Source organism: Meles meles, chromosome 17 (genome assembly GCF_922984935.1).
Source record: "Meles meles chromosome 17, mMelMel3.1 paternal haplotype, whole genome shotgun sequence".
NCBI lineage: Eukaryota > Metazoa > Chordata > Mammalia > Carnivora > Mustelidae > Meles > Meles meles.
Window position 1 is genome coordinate 32,634,902 of NC_060082.1, and position 13,658 is coordinate 32,648,559.

The 13,658-nt window shown below is 34.2% G+C and overlaps 1 protein-coding gene across 3 annotated transcripts in view; it reads left to right on the forward strand.

Annotated features, from left to right (window-relative positions):
- Nucleotides 1-13,658, forward strand: part of DENND1B (DENN domain containing 1B) — a 267,935-nt gene that overhangs the window by 118,541 nt on the left and 135,736 nt on the right. For all 3 annotated transcript variants that reach the window (XM_045982799.1, XM_045982800.1, XM_045982801.1), the window contains exons 6-7: nucleotides 657-726; nucleotides 12,053-12,133. In XM_045982799.1, the coding sequence (XP_045838755.1) occupies nucleotides 657-726; nucleotides 12,053-12,133 (151 nt within the window). The remainder of the gene's footprint in view (nucleotides 1-656; nucleotides 727-12,052; nucleotides 12,134-13,658) is intronic.

Here is a 13,658-nt window from a genome sequence, read left to right on the forward strand (position 1 = left end):
GAATTTTAGACAGTATTTTGCTTTCATAAGAATTAGTTATATTTGCATCTAGTAAAGTGAATCAGAATGAATTTTCAGTTATATATATATATTTACAATTTTTAAAATGGGCTTTCTGTTGTGTATATTGATGTTTACTTTGAAATTTATCATCCTACTTGAGCATCAGTTTCAAAATAATTGATTAATTAGGCACATATTCCTATTGTATTATATATTCACTTCAGTAATCATTAGTAAATGATTGTGTATTTTGAAAGCTTCTTAAGATTAGTTTTTATTTTGTATTATATTTTATTACAGTGGTTAACTTTTATTCTATGAGTGCTTTTAGTACACTCGTACCATGCATACCATAATATAGGATTAAATAATTTTACTGCAGAAAAAATAGAAGTGTGTAATGCATAACTTTCATAATAGAACTTTGGATCATTATTATGTTATGAAAACTAGTAATAGATAATATGTAAAATTTTAATATAATAGTAAGGAAAACATTGGTATAGTTCTTTTCTGTCATCTAGGATTAAGCTGTTTGAAATAATAAAAATTTAATGTTTTCATCTCTTTTCTTGATTCTAAATAATATATCCATATACATTTTTAAAGGCTTTTGGTTTTTTTGTTTGTTTTTGTTTTTTGTTTTTTTACAGTTACCTGCCATGGTTTGAAGTATATTACAAGCTTCTCAATACTCTGGCAGATTACTTGGCTAAGGAACTGGTAAGCTATGTTTTTTCCCCAATTTTTTCTCATGTTGTAAAATACAACATAAAGTTTGCCATTTTAAGTATCTTCAAGTGTACAGTTCTGTGTCATTAAGCACATTCGCATTGTTCTGCACCACCATCAGCAGTAGCATCTCTAGAACTTTTCTACTTTCCCAAACTGAAACTCTGTGCCCCATAGTACAACTTTCCTTTTTCCTCCCCTGAGTCTCTGGCAACAATCGTTTTATTATCTGCCTGCATGAATTTGAATGTGTACCTCATGTAAGTAGAATCATATAATACTTGTTCTTCTGTGACTAACTTATTTCCCTTAGCAGGTTTTGGGGGTTCATCCATGCTGTCGCAAGTGCCAGAATTCTTTTCTTTTTTAAGGCTGAGTAAAACTTCATTATATGTACAGACCACATTTTGTTGATTTGTTCATCTATAGATGAACAGCTGGGCTGCTTCTACCTTTTGGCTGTTGTGGACAGTGCTGTTAGAAACATGGGTATACAAGTATCTGTTTGAGTTGCTATATTATATTTGAATTGCTGAGTAATATGGTAATTCTGTGTTTAATTTTTTTGAAGGACTGCCATAATATTTTTCACATGGTGTCACCATTTTACTTTCCCAGCAGCAACGTACAAGGTTCTAATTTCCCTACATCCTCCCCAACACCTGCTATTTTCTCTTTTGTTTTTGTTTTGTTGAATTATTATTTACATACAGTATATTAATTTCAGGTATACAGCACAATGATTTGACATTTGTGTACATGGTGAAATATTATTATAGTAACTCTAGTTAGCATCTATCATTACCAACTATACAAAGTTACAGATTTGTGTGTGTGTGTGTGTGTGTGTGTGTGATGGGAACTTTTAAGATTTACTTTCTTAGGATCTTTCAAATTTGCAATACAATATTGACTATAGTCACCATGCTGTACATTATATGCCCTTGACTTATTTATGTTGTAAGTGGAAGTACGTACCTCTTGATCACTTCACCCATTCCACCATCCCCCAACCTCTTCCCCTCCAGCAACCATCAATCTAATCTGTTCTCTGTATCTGTGAGTTTTATTTTGTTTTGTCTTTGTTTTGTTTTGTTTTTTAAATTCCATACGTAAGTCAAATCATATGGTGTTTGTCTTGCTCTGACTTATTTCACTTAGCATAAGTGCCCTCAGGGTCCATTTATATTGTCACAAATGGAGAGATTTTGTTCTTTTTATGGCTGAGTAGTATTCCACTGTGTGTGTGTGTTTGTGTGTGTACCTCTTTATCCATTCATCCACTGATGGATACTTGGCTCATTTCCATATCTTGGCTGTTGTAAATTATGGCACAATGGACATAGAGGTGCATGTATCTTTTCAAATTAGTGTTCTTATGTTCTTCACACATATGCCCAGGGATGGAGTTGCTGGATCACATGGCAGTTCTAGTTTTAAATTTTTAAGAACTTCCACACTGTTTTCTATAGTAGCTGCACCAGTTTACATTTCTAGCAATAGTGCGCAAGGACACACATCCTTTTCCACATCCTTGCCTATGCTCGTTATTTCTTGTTCTTTTTGCAATAACCATTATGACAGGTGTGAGGTGATAACTCATTGTGCTTTTGATTTGCATTTCCCTAAAGAGTAGTGATGTTGAGCATCTTTTCATGTGTCTATTGGCAGTCTGTTTGTGTTCTTTGGAAAGATGTCTATTCAGACCTTCAGCTCATTTTTTAAATCATTGTTTATTTTTTTATTATTGAGTTGTATGAGTTCTTTATGTATTTTGTATATTTAATGTATTTTGTATATTAAACCCTTATTGGATACATGATTTGTAAATATTTTTTATTCAATATATTACCTTTTAATTTTGTTGATGGTTTCTATCACTTTGCTTTTTAGTTTGATGTAGTCTCATTTCCTTTCTTTTTTCTACCTTTCTTTTTTTTTTTTTTTTTGCTTTTGTAGCCATTGACTCTGAAGTCAGACCCCAAAATTGTCTCCAAGACCTGCACATATTTTCTTTTAGGAGTTTTATAGTTTCTGCTCTTACATTCAAGTCTTTAACCAATTTTGAGTTAATTTTTGTGTGGTATAAAATAGTGATCTAGTTTCGTTCTTTTGCGTATGACTGTCCAGTTTTCCCAGCACCATTTATTAAAGAGAATGTCCTTTATCCATATTCTTGCCTCCTTTCTCATAAATTAATTGACCGTGTATGTGTGGTCTCTTTGTCCCATCCCACTGATTTTTGTGTCTGTTTCTGTGCCAGTAGCATACTGTTTTGGTTACTATATCTTGGTAATATAGTTTGAAATCAGGAGCATGATGCCTTTAGCTTTGCTGTTCTTTCTCAAGATTCCTTTGGCTATATGGGATCGTTTGTGTTCCATACAAATTTTAGAATTATTTGTCCTAATTCTGTGAAAAAATGACATTAGAACATTGATATGGATTATTTTGAATCTATAGGTAAAATGGATGTTTTAACGTGGTCTTTTAATTCATAAGACCAGATTATCTTTACATTTATAGTGTCATCTTCAATTTCTTTCATCAGTGTCTTCTGGTTTTTAATATATAGGTCTTATACTTTCTGGGCTAAATTTTTTTCAAGGTATTTTATTCTTTTGATGCAATTATAAATGGGATTGTTTTCTTTATTTCTCTTTCTGATCATTCACTGTTAGTATAGAAACACAACAGATTTTTGTATATTGATTTGGTATCCTGCACTTGATGATTTTTATCTGTTCTAACAGGTTTTTGTTTTTGTTTTTTTGTGGCATCTTTAGGGTTTTCTCTCTATATATAGGAAATCATGTCATCTACAAATAGTGACAGTTTTACTTTGTCCTTTCCAACATGGATGTCTCTTATTTCTTCATCCTACCTACTTATTCTGGCTAGGACTTAAAGTATGATTTTGAATAAAAATGGTGAGAGTGGGCATACTTGTCTTAGTCCTGATCTTAAAAGAAAGGCTTTCAGCTTTTTACTGTTGAGTATGATATTAACTGTGCACTTGTCATATATTGCCTTCATTATATTGAGGTACATTCTGTCTATACCCACTTTGTTGAGAGTTTTGGTCATAAATGAATGTTGAATTTTATCAAATAGTTTTTCTGAATCTATTGAGATGATCATATGATTTTTATGTTTCATTTTGTCAATGTGGTATATCACATTAATTGATTTGCAGATATTAAACCATCCTTGCATCCCTAGAATAAATCCCACTTGCTTATGGTTGATTGTCCTCTTAGTGTACTGTTAAATTTGATTTGCTTATATTTTATTGAGGATTTTTGCATCTTTATCAGAGAGGTTGGCTTGTAATTTTCTTTTTTGTGTTATTTTTGCTTGGTGTTGGTATCAGCGTAATGTTGACCTCATAAAATGAGTTTGGGAACATTCCCTCCTTTTCAGTTATTTGAAGAGTTCAAGGAGGATTGATATTAAATCCTCTTTGAATACTTGGTAGAATTCACGTGAGAAACCATCTGATCTTGGACTTTTATTTTTGGGAGTTTTTTGATTACTCATTCAGTCTCCTTATGAGTAATCACTCTATTTAGTTTTTCTATTTCTTCATGATTCAGTCTTGGAAGATTGTAAATTTTTAGGAATTTATCCATTTCTTCTAAGTTGTTGAATTTGTTGACATTACATTATGTAGTAATCTCTTATGATCATTTGTATGTTCCTTTGGTGTGAGTTGTATCTTCTTTTATTTTTGATTTTATTTATTTGAGAAGTCTCTCTTTTTTCCTTGTAAATCCAGCTAAAGGTTTGTCAAGTTTGTTTCTGTTTTTAAAGAACCAACTCTTAGTTTCACTGATCTTTTCTATTGCCTTTTGAGCCCCTATTTCACTTATATGTGCTCTGACGTTTATTATTTCCTCCCTTCTACAAAATTGGGGCTTCATTTTTTTTTTTTTTTTACATTTTTTTAGGTGCCAAGTTACTCTACTTGATATTTTTCATGTTTCATGTGGTAGGTTTATATCACTATAAACTTTAGAGCTATTTTGCTACATCCTATAGATTTTGGTGTGTTATATTTTCATTTGTTTCAAGGTATTTTTTTAATTTTTTTTTAATTTCATTGAGCCATTGGTCGTTCAGAAGTATGTTGTCTAATCTCCATATGTTTGTGATTTTTCCAGTTTTCTTGTAATTCACATCTAGTTTTGTACAATTTTTGTTGGAAAAGATGTTTGATGTGATTTCCATTTTCTTGAATATATTGAGACTTGTTTTGTAGTCTAACATATGAAATATCCAGGAGATTGTTTCATGTACACTTGGAAAGAATGTGTATTCTCCTGTTTGGGGATGGAATGTTTGTTGTATATATAGCTCATCTGGTCTAATGTGTGTCTTAAGGCCAGTGTTCCCTTATTGATTTCCTGTTTGGATGATCCATTCTTTGATGCAACCAATGTATTAATGTCTCCTGCTATTATTGTATTACTGTCAGTTTCTCCTTCACAAATGTTGTATCTTCTTGCTGGACTGACCCCTTTGTCATTACGTAATGCCCATCTTTGTTTTTTTTATTACATTCTTTGTTTCAAAGCCTATTTTGTCTGATATAAGTATAGCTACCACACTTTCTTTTGGTTTCCTTTTTCATGAAGTATCTTTTTCCATTCCTTCACTTCCATTCTGTGTGTGTACTTATATATGATGTGAGTCTCTTATAAGCAGCATATAGATGGGCATAGTTTGTTTTTTTTTTAATTTTGTTTTTTTTTTTTTTTGAACATTTTATTTATTTATTTGACAGAAACAGACACAACAGAGCGGGAACACAGGCAGGAGGAGGGGCAGAGGGAGAGGAAGAAGCAGGCTCCCCGCTGAGCAGGGAGCCTGAAATGGGGCTCATTCCTGGGACCATGGGATCATGACCTGGGCTGAAGGCAGACTGAGCCACCCAGGCACCGCTGTTTTTGTTTTTGTTTTTAATTATTTAGCCACTTTGTATTTCTTGATTGGAGAATTTAGTTCATTTACATTTAAAGTAATTATGTATACTTATGTAATTATCACCATTTTGTTTAACTGTTGTCTGGCTATTTTGTAGTTCTCTGTTTTGGTCTTCTCTTGCTTTCTTACTTGTTGGTTTAATGGATTTATACTGCTGTATACTTTGATTCCTTTTTCATTTTCTTTTGTGAATCTACTGTAGGGTTTGGCTTTGTGGTTATGATGAGGCTTACACATAACAGTGTATTTTAAGCTGATAGCAACTTAAATTTGATTGCATTTTAAATTTTTTTCTTTTTCTTTTTTTTTTTTTTAAAGATTTTATTTATTTATTTGTCAGAGAGAGAGATCACAAGCAGGCAGAGAGGCAGGCAGAGGCAGAGGGAGAAGCAGACTCCCTGCTGAGCAAGGAGCCTGATATGGGACTTGATCCCAAGACGCTGATATCGTGACCCGAGCCGAAGGCAGCCGCTCAACCAATTGAGCCACCCAGGCGTCCCTTGATTGCATTTTAAAACTAAATTTTTACCCACCTTCCCATAAAAACATGTTTTATTTTTAATTTTTATTTTTTTTTAGTGATAGAAAATACGTGTGGGGAAGGGCAGAGAGGGAGAGAATTGTAAGCAGGCTTCACACTCAGTGCATATGGAGCCTGATGGAGGGCTTGATCTCATGACCCTGAGATTATGACCTGAGACAAAATCAGGAGTCAGACACTTAATCAACTGAGCCACCCTGGTGTCCCCATGTTTAATGCTTTTGATGTCAATTTTAAATCTCTTTATTTTCTATATTCCTTAACTAATTATTGTGGTTTTAGTTATTTTCACTACTGTTGCCTTTTAACCTTCATACTAGCTTTATAAGTGTTTAATCTACTACCTTTACAATGTATTTACTAATGAGATTTTTACTTTCGTATGTTTTCTTAATAATTATTACCCTTTCTTTTCAGCTTAGCGAAATCTCTTTAACATTTCTTATAGGGCCAGGTTAGTGGTGTTGTATTTCTTTAGCTTTTGTTTGTCTGGAAAGCTCTTTCTCTCTACTTCAAATTTGAGTGATAATCTTGTCAGGTAAAGTATTCTTGGTTGGAAGTTTGTTTTCCCTCAGCACTTTGAATGTGTCATGCCATTTTCTTCTGGCCTACAAAGTTTCTGCTGAGAAATCTGCTGATAGCATTATGGGTGTTCCTTTGTAACAAGTTGTTTTTCTCTTGCTGCTTTTCAGACTCTCTATATTTTGATATTTTAATTATGTTTCTTAGTATGCATCGCTTTAGGTTCATCTTGTTAAGAAGTCTCTGGGCTTCATGGGGCGCCTGGGTGGCTCAGTGGGTTAAGCCTCTGCCTTCGGCTCAGGTCATGATCCCAGGGTCCTGGGATTGAGCTCCACATTGGGCTCTCTGCTCAGCAGGGAGCCTGCTTCCCCTCCTCTCTCTCTGCCTGCCTCTCTCCTACTTGTGATCTCTGTCTGTCAAATAAATAAATAAAATCTTAAAAAAAAAAAAAAAAGTCTCTGGGCTTCCTGGGTCTGGATATCTGTTTTTTACCCCCTGTTAAGGATGTTTTCAGGTATTATTTTTTCAAATAAGTTTCAAATAATTTTTCTGTCCCCTATAATATGGATGCTATTCTGCTTGATAATATCCACAGGTCCTTTAAGCTATCTTTACTTTTTAAAATTATTTTTTCTTTTTGCTCATTTGTTTGGGTGAGTTCCTCTGCCATGTCTTCCGGATCACTGATTCTAGTCTGCTGTTGAACCCCTGTAGTGTATTTTTCAGTTTAGTTCTTTTTCTGTGACTTCTATTTGGTACTTTCTTATATTTTTTTTTTTTTATCTTTTTGAAGTTTTTGCTGTGTTCATCTGGTCTTCTCCCAATTTCAGTGAGCATCTTTATGACCATTGCTTTGAGCTCTTTATCAGGTAAATTATTCATCTCCACTTCTTGTAGGGTTTTTTTCCTAGAGCTTTATCTTGTTCTTTCATTTGGGATATATTTCTGTTTCCTCATTTCGGTTGGTTTCTATTCTATGCATTGTTCTTGAAGGACTGACCTTGTATTGATGAACATTAGCATACAACCCTGCCCTAGCTCATGGTTGTCTCTTGAACCTTTATGATTGTCTAAGCACCCTGATTCATTATTGGTAACTCATAGTTGTTGAGATAGTCCATATCCTCTGAATGTTCCAGAGGGATCTCTCAGCCTCTAGTTTCGGCTGGCTGGAAGCTAGATCCTCAGGCAGCAGCTTTAAAGTTATGTAAATATTTCATGGGACAGCAATCAGAAAGTCTGCTGGTCTTCAGACCCATCAATCTGGAAACATACCCTTGGTGACAGTGGCAAAAAGTGTGGCTTCATACAAGTTATGAATTCTTTTAGGGAGGTATCGGTGAGCTGCAGCAAGGTCAAGGGAGAGTGCAAAGATGGTATCACCTGGTCTGTGTTCACTGAGAATACGTTGATAGCCTTTATGTGTGTGGTAATCCTAAAGTGTTCCTCTCAGTAGAAGTTCCAGGATAAGTAAATAGGAAGACTGTGTTTCCTTCTGTGTTTATAGAGCCCTGAGGGTGGTAGCCTCCCAAGAACTTTCTCTTCTATTATTTCAGACCTGTGGGGCCCAGAAACACAATTCTTCTCCCTGACCCCCGAGCAGGTGTTCAAGGGGTATTCCCTGTGTAGGCTGTAAATTCTGCTGGCTGTGGTGGGGCTGCAGGGATGCCAGAGGGCCAGGATGTGTCCACCAGCACTAGAGAGGTGGAGGGAGAAAGCAAAATTGACACCTACCAGCACCGCTATCCTGGAGAGAGTTTGAATAAGCTCCTCCTCCTCTGGCAGATGCTTTAAGATTGGCAAATGAATCTCCTTCATGTAGGTCCAGGTGCTCTCCATACTGCTACTTTTGTGCTTGGTCCTGTGGCAAGTGAGTCTGTGCACAAGTTCTTCAAGAGCAGGAGCTCTAAGGGCACCTGGGTGGCTCAGTGGGTTAAGGCCTCTGCCTTCAGCTCAGGTCATGATCCCAAGGTCCTGGGATCGAGCCCCGCATCAGGCTCTCTGCTCTGCGGGGAGCCTGCTTCCTCCTCTCTCTCTGCCTGCCTCTCTGCCTAGTTGTAATTTCTCTCTGTCAAATAAATAAAATATTAAAAAAAAAAAAAAGTAGGAGCTCTATTCCCTACAACTCTTTGTTCTCCTGGATGTAAGCCCTGTTAGTTTTCAAAGCCAGACATTTGGGGAGCTCATTGCTCTGCTGCAGGTCTGAAGGGTTGAGGTGCTTTATATATGTTGCAAGCCCCTTGCTTATAAGGGAGAAGCTGCTTGAGATCCTTCCTCACTGTGGGTCACCACACAGTGGATGGAGTTTTAGATGAGACCATATCTCTGCCTCTTCTACATTTCTCAGTGTGGTTATTTTATTCTTTGTTGTGCAGGAGCTCTTCAGCTAGTTTTCAGATATTTTTCTGGGGGAATGATTTCATATGTAGCTGTAGATTTGCTGTATCCATAGGAGGAGATGAATTCAGGACTTACGCTGCCCTCTTGGAATGCCTCCTTGTTTTGTGTTTATAATAGCCATTCTAATGGGTGTGAAGTGGTATATCATTGTGGTTTTTATTTGCATTTCTTTAATTCTTGATGTAGAGTATTTTCATGTGCTTATTGGTCATTTAGTTTTCTTCTCTGGAAAAATATCTGTTCAAATTCTTTGCCCATTTTTAAGCATATTTTGTTGTTGGGTAGTAGGAGTTCTTTATATATTCAGATTTAATTCCTTATTAGATATATGATTTGTAGATATTTTCTTCCATTCCATAGGTTGCCTTTTTACTTTGCTAATTGTGTCCTTTGATTCACAAAAGTTTTTTTAATTTACATGAAGTCCAATGATGTATTTTTCTTTTGTAGCTTATGCTTTCAGCGTCATGTCAAAAAATTACAAATTCAATGTCATGATGCTTTTCCCATATGTTTTCTTCTCAGAATTTTAGTTTTAGCCATTAATTTAGGTTGTTATCTTTTTTTTCTTAAAAATGAAAATGCTGAAGTGTGCTTTTGAATTAATCAACTTTTCTAGGATGCTATTTGTAAATTTTCCCCCTTAATCATTGTTTGATGTTTTTACAAGAACTAATTTACTAAGTTATGAGCTGCGCTACTTGATGTAATTTAATTCAAATAAAAGTTTTTAAAAAAATTTTTGTAATGATTGCCTGTTATTGTTTTCTAATTTTAAATTCAGGGTATATTTTCCATCCTTTTGTTATCTTTTTAAATTCTCATTTGAGGTGCACCTGGGTGGCTTAGTTGGTTAAGTGTCAACTTATGGTTTAAGCTCAGGTCATGATCTCCAGGTCATGAGATTGAGCCCCATGTTAGACTCCATGCTCAGTGAGGAGTGTGCTTGAAATTCTTTCTCCTCCTCCCTCTCCTCTTTGCTCCTCCCCCTGTTTGTACCTTGTTCTCTCTCTCTCTAAAATAAATAAATAAATAAACAAATAAATAAAATCTTTAAAAAAATAATCTCAATTGATACTTTATCACTCTCGAGATTGTATTTTTCTGGATTGGCCTGACATTTTTTTTCCTTTGTTTCTAACTATATAATAAGTCTTTCTTTGATCTTTTTTGCCTATCTATACCTAAAACTTTGATGTTCTTATTTTATGTTCTTAGTTTTCTCTTCTTTCTATACATTTATGGCCATTTCATACATACTCATAGCTATAAGTACCACTATATTTTGATTTTTAAGAATGTTCTTTCTGAAACCTGATTATATCATTCCATTGCTTACAGTCTTCTTATAGCTTCCTTTTTTCTCTTAGAATAAAATCTAAACTTGTCTGCAGCCTGACATATAAGAAGTTCCATGATCTGGTTTCTGATATTCCTTCCTGGCTAAACTGCTTCTTTCTTACACATAATGTACTATCCAATTATCTGGAATCATTCAGGTTTTCCAGAATTCCTATAGAATTATCTTTCAAGATTATGTCACTCACTCAATAATTACTGATAGAACACTCATCTTTTAAGATTCAAAGTGTAAATATCTTTAAAAAACAAGACAAAACCCGTGTTCAGCACAAATACTATTCCAGATACTTCTTATTAAATAGAATTTAAATGTATTATTATTGAATTAAGATACTCCTTTTATGCTTCTGGTGAACAATCTCCTAATTTGGCAACCACATTTTATTATTATATCATAATAGCAAGGTTTGCTGTTTGTCAGAAGTTCAGGTGTTTTTGTATGTGTGTGTGTAAATATTTCCCCCTCTACACTTGACATACATAATTCTGTGAAGTATACATTAGAAGGTCATTTTATACTTGAACAGTTTTATGTTGAAGCTATACTTTATTGAGCAATTGTCATTTTCTCTGGTATATTGTCCACACCTAAATATTTTAAGAATAAAAATCATGTGTATAAAAAGCTACCTTTATATATTTATTATTGGGTTTATATGCATAATTTGGAAAAAGCGAGCGTGCATATCAAGGTACATTATTATTATACATATTCAGGGAAGTAGATGTGTTATATCTTCTATTTAATCCCATTTATTTTGAGTCAAGTAGTGACTGGTAGCTCTTTAGAAAAGAACTATGTAGAATAAGCTGTATGTTGTATTTTAGTACAATGATCATACTAAATTGTATCTAAAATTAAGTTTAAGATTTTAAAATTAAAATGGAAAATGGAAGCATTCAGTGATCTGATAAAAAGTTGTATTGTGGGGCGCCTGGGTGGCTCAGTGGGTTAGGCTGCTGCCTTCGGCTCAGGTCATGATCTCAGGGTCCTGGGATCGAGCCCCGTATCGGGCTCTCCGCTCAGCGGGGAGTCTGCTTCCCTTCCTCTCTCTCTCTGCCTGCCTCTCTGCCTACTTGTGATCTCTGGCTGTCAAATAAATAAATAAAATCTTTAAAAAAAAAAAAAAGTTGTATTGTTTTTATTCAATCCCATTGTTCTTGAATTTAATGATTTAAATGATTTCTTGAATTTAATGATTTAAATGATTTCCTCTATAGATAGCATCAGCATATTTTGTAATAATGAAGTTTGCCAAACACAGATTTGTACTCAATAGAAATACTGCTGTTATGCTTTTTGGATAAAGATATTTGATTATCTTTTTCATGTTTATTAAATTTAAATATTTCAGTTTCTGTTATTTGAAACATTCTTGAGGAAAGCAGTTGTGTGTAAAACTTGTTTAATCTGAAAAGGCACAGTGCATGATTTATCAAGTAGTTTTAATTATATCACTTAGTATATAATTCATTTATAAAATGTACTTTTTCATTTTACTCTAGGAAAATGATTTGAATGAAACTCTCAAATCACTCTATAGCCACCCAGTACCAAAGGCAAACACTCCTGTCAGTTTGAGTGTGGTAAGTATTCGGTTATTAATTGATTTTTTTGTCGTAGCACTTTGTCATTTAAGAACACATGCACCTTCAGCAAACTCTGCCACCAGGGAAATGTCAGTGCTAGTAACATTACTGTAGGATGATAGTGGGACTTTTTGCCATGCTTCAACTATCATATTTTAGATGTATATTTTTATAGATCGTAAATCACAGATTTTTAAAAGTTACAGTAGCAGTAACAAAATCTGTGAGAATATTTTGTGAGGAATATTGATTTTCAGGTGGTAAACTTTATCCTTAATAAGGAGACACACACACATACACACACACATGCACAATACCCCTCCTAAAATGAAAACAGTACATAAATAAGAATTGAAAGTTTAGCATATAACTAACTATATGATAAAAATTGTGGGCGAAAAGTTTCTTCTTTCCCTACCCTGTGATCCATCTTCCCGTATAAACACCAAACACTGAAAATATGATTGAAGTTTGTCAAACAGTAAGCCCGTGGTGGTGTAGATTACTTACTGCCAAGGCTTTAAATGTGCACATTAGTATTTTGGAATATTTTGTAAAGGTTCAAAGTTAATGATCACACATGTGGATGTTTTCATTAATAGTTAACATACCATAATCAAATGTTAAAATTTATTTATATTCATTTTAATTCTTCCAATGTAATGGTAAATTGTGCCACTTATAAGGAAGAAAAAATATATAATGATACAAGAGAAATTGAAAGAAAAAGTAAATTGAAGTGTACGTAATCATATTCACAGGTCTTTTGCTTTTTTGCACAATAAAGAGATTATTATTTTCATTATATTCTTTGGTATTAACTTTCTTTTGCTTAAATTTTTCCTGTAATTTTGCTTAATAATAGTATTCTCTGACATTGTTCTGTTCTATTTTTACTGTCAGTACCCTGGTTTAGATGCTTAGCACTTTAAATAGTTCTTACTTTAGAGTCTCTCTTTCTAATTCTTTCTACAAAACTCTGTCAGATTAAACTTCCTTTAACTATATAAAGTTTCTTTCTGAAACCTAAAAGCTCCCCATTTTCTGTAGAATTTGTCCAGACTTTCCACCAGGCTTTCATGACCACACACTACTTAGCCTCAGTCTACCTTTTCATTTTTCTGTCTCATTTTTTTTTCTAAGTTGATTTTCTACTCTGGTCACATTGTTCTGTTCATCTTCTTGAATGAACATCGTGTTTTCTCACTTGTACACCTTCCTTTTTACTAAAGCCTCTTTGTAGACTATCCATCTTTAGTCTAGAACTAGCTCACTTCCCAACTTTGTGAAACTTTCCTGTGTCGTTAACAGCGTAAATTGTTCTTTTTCCCCTAGGATCTCTGTACCTTTATGTCTGCACCCTCTTTTTGAACACTGCCAAAGTGGAAATATTTAATAGTCATTTGGAGATTGCACACTGGAAATCTAAGGATAACCTGAAATTTTTAACCCAGATATAGCAGTCATCTGCAGAAATAGTTGTAAGAATTCTTGAGCTATTTAAAGGACAGAGTATGGAGAG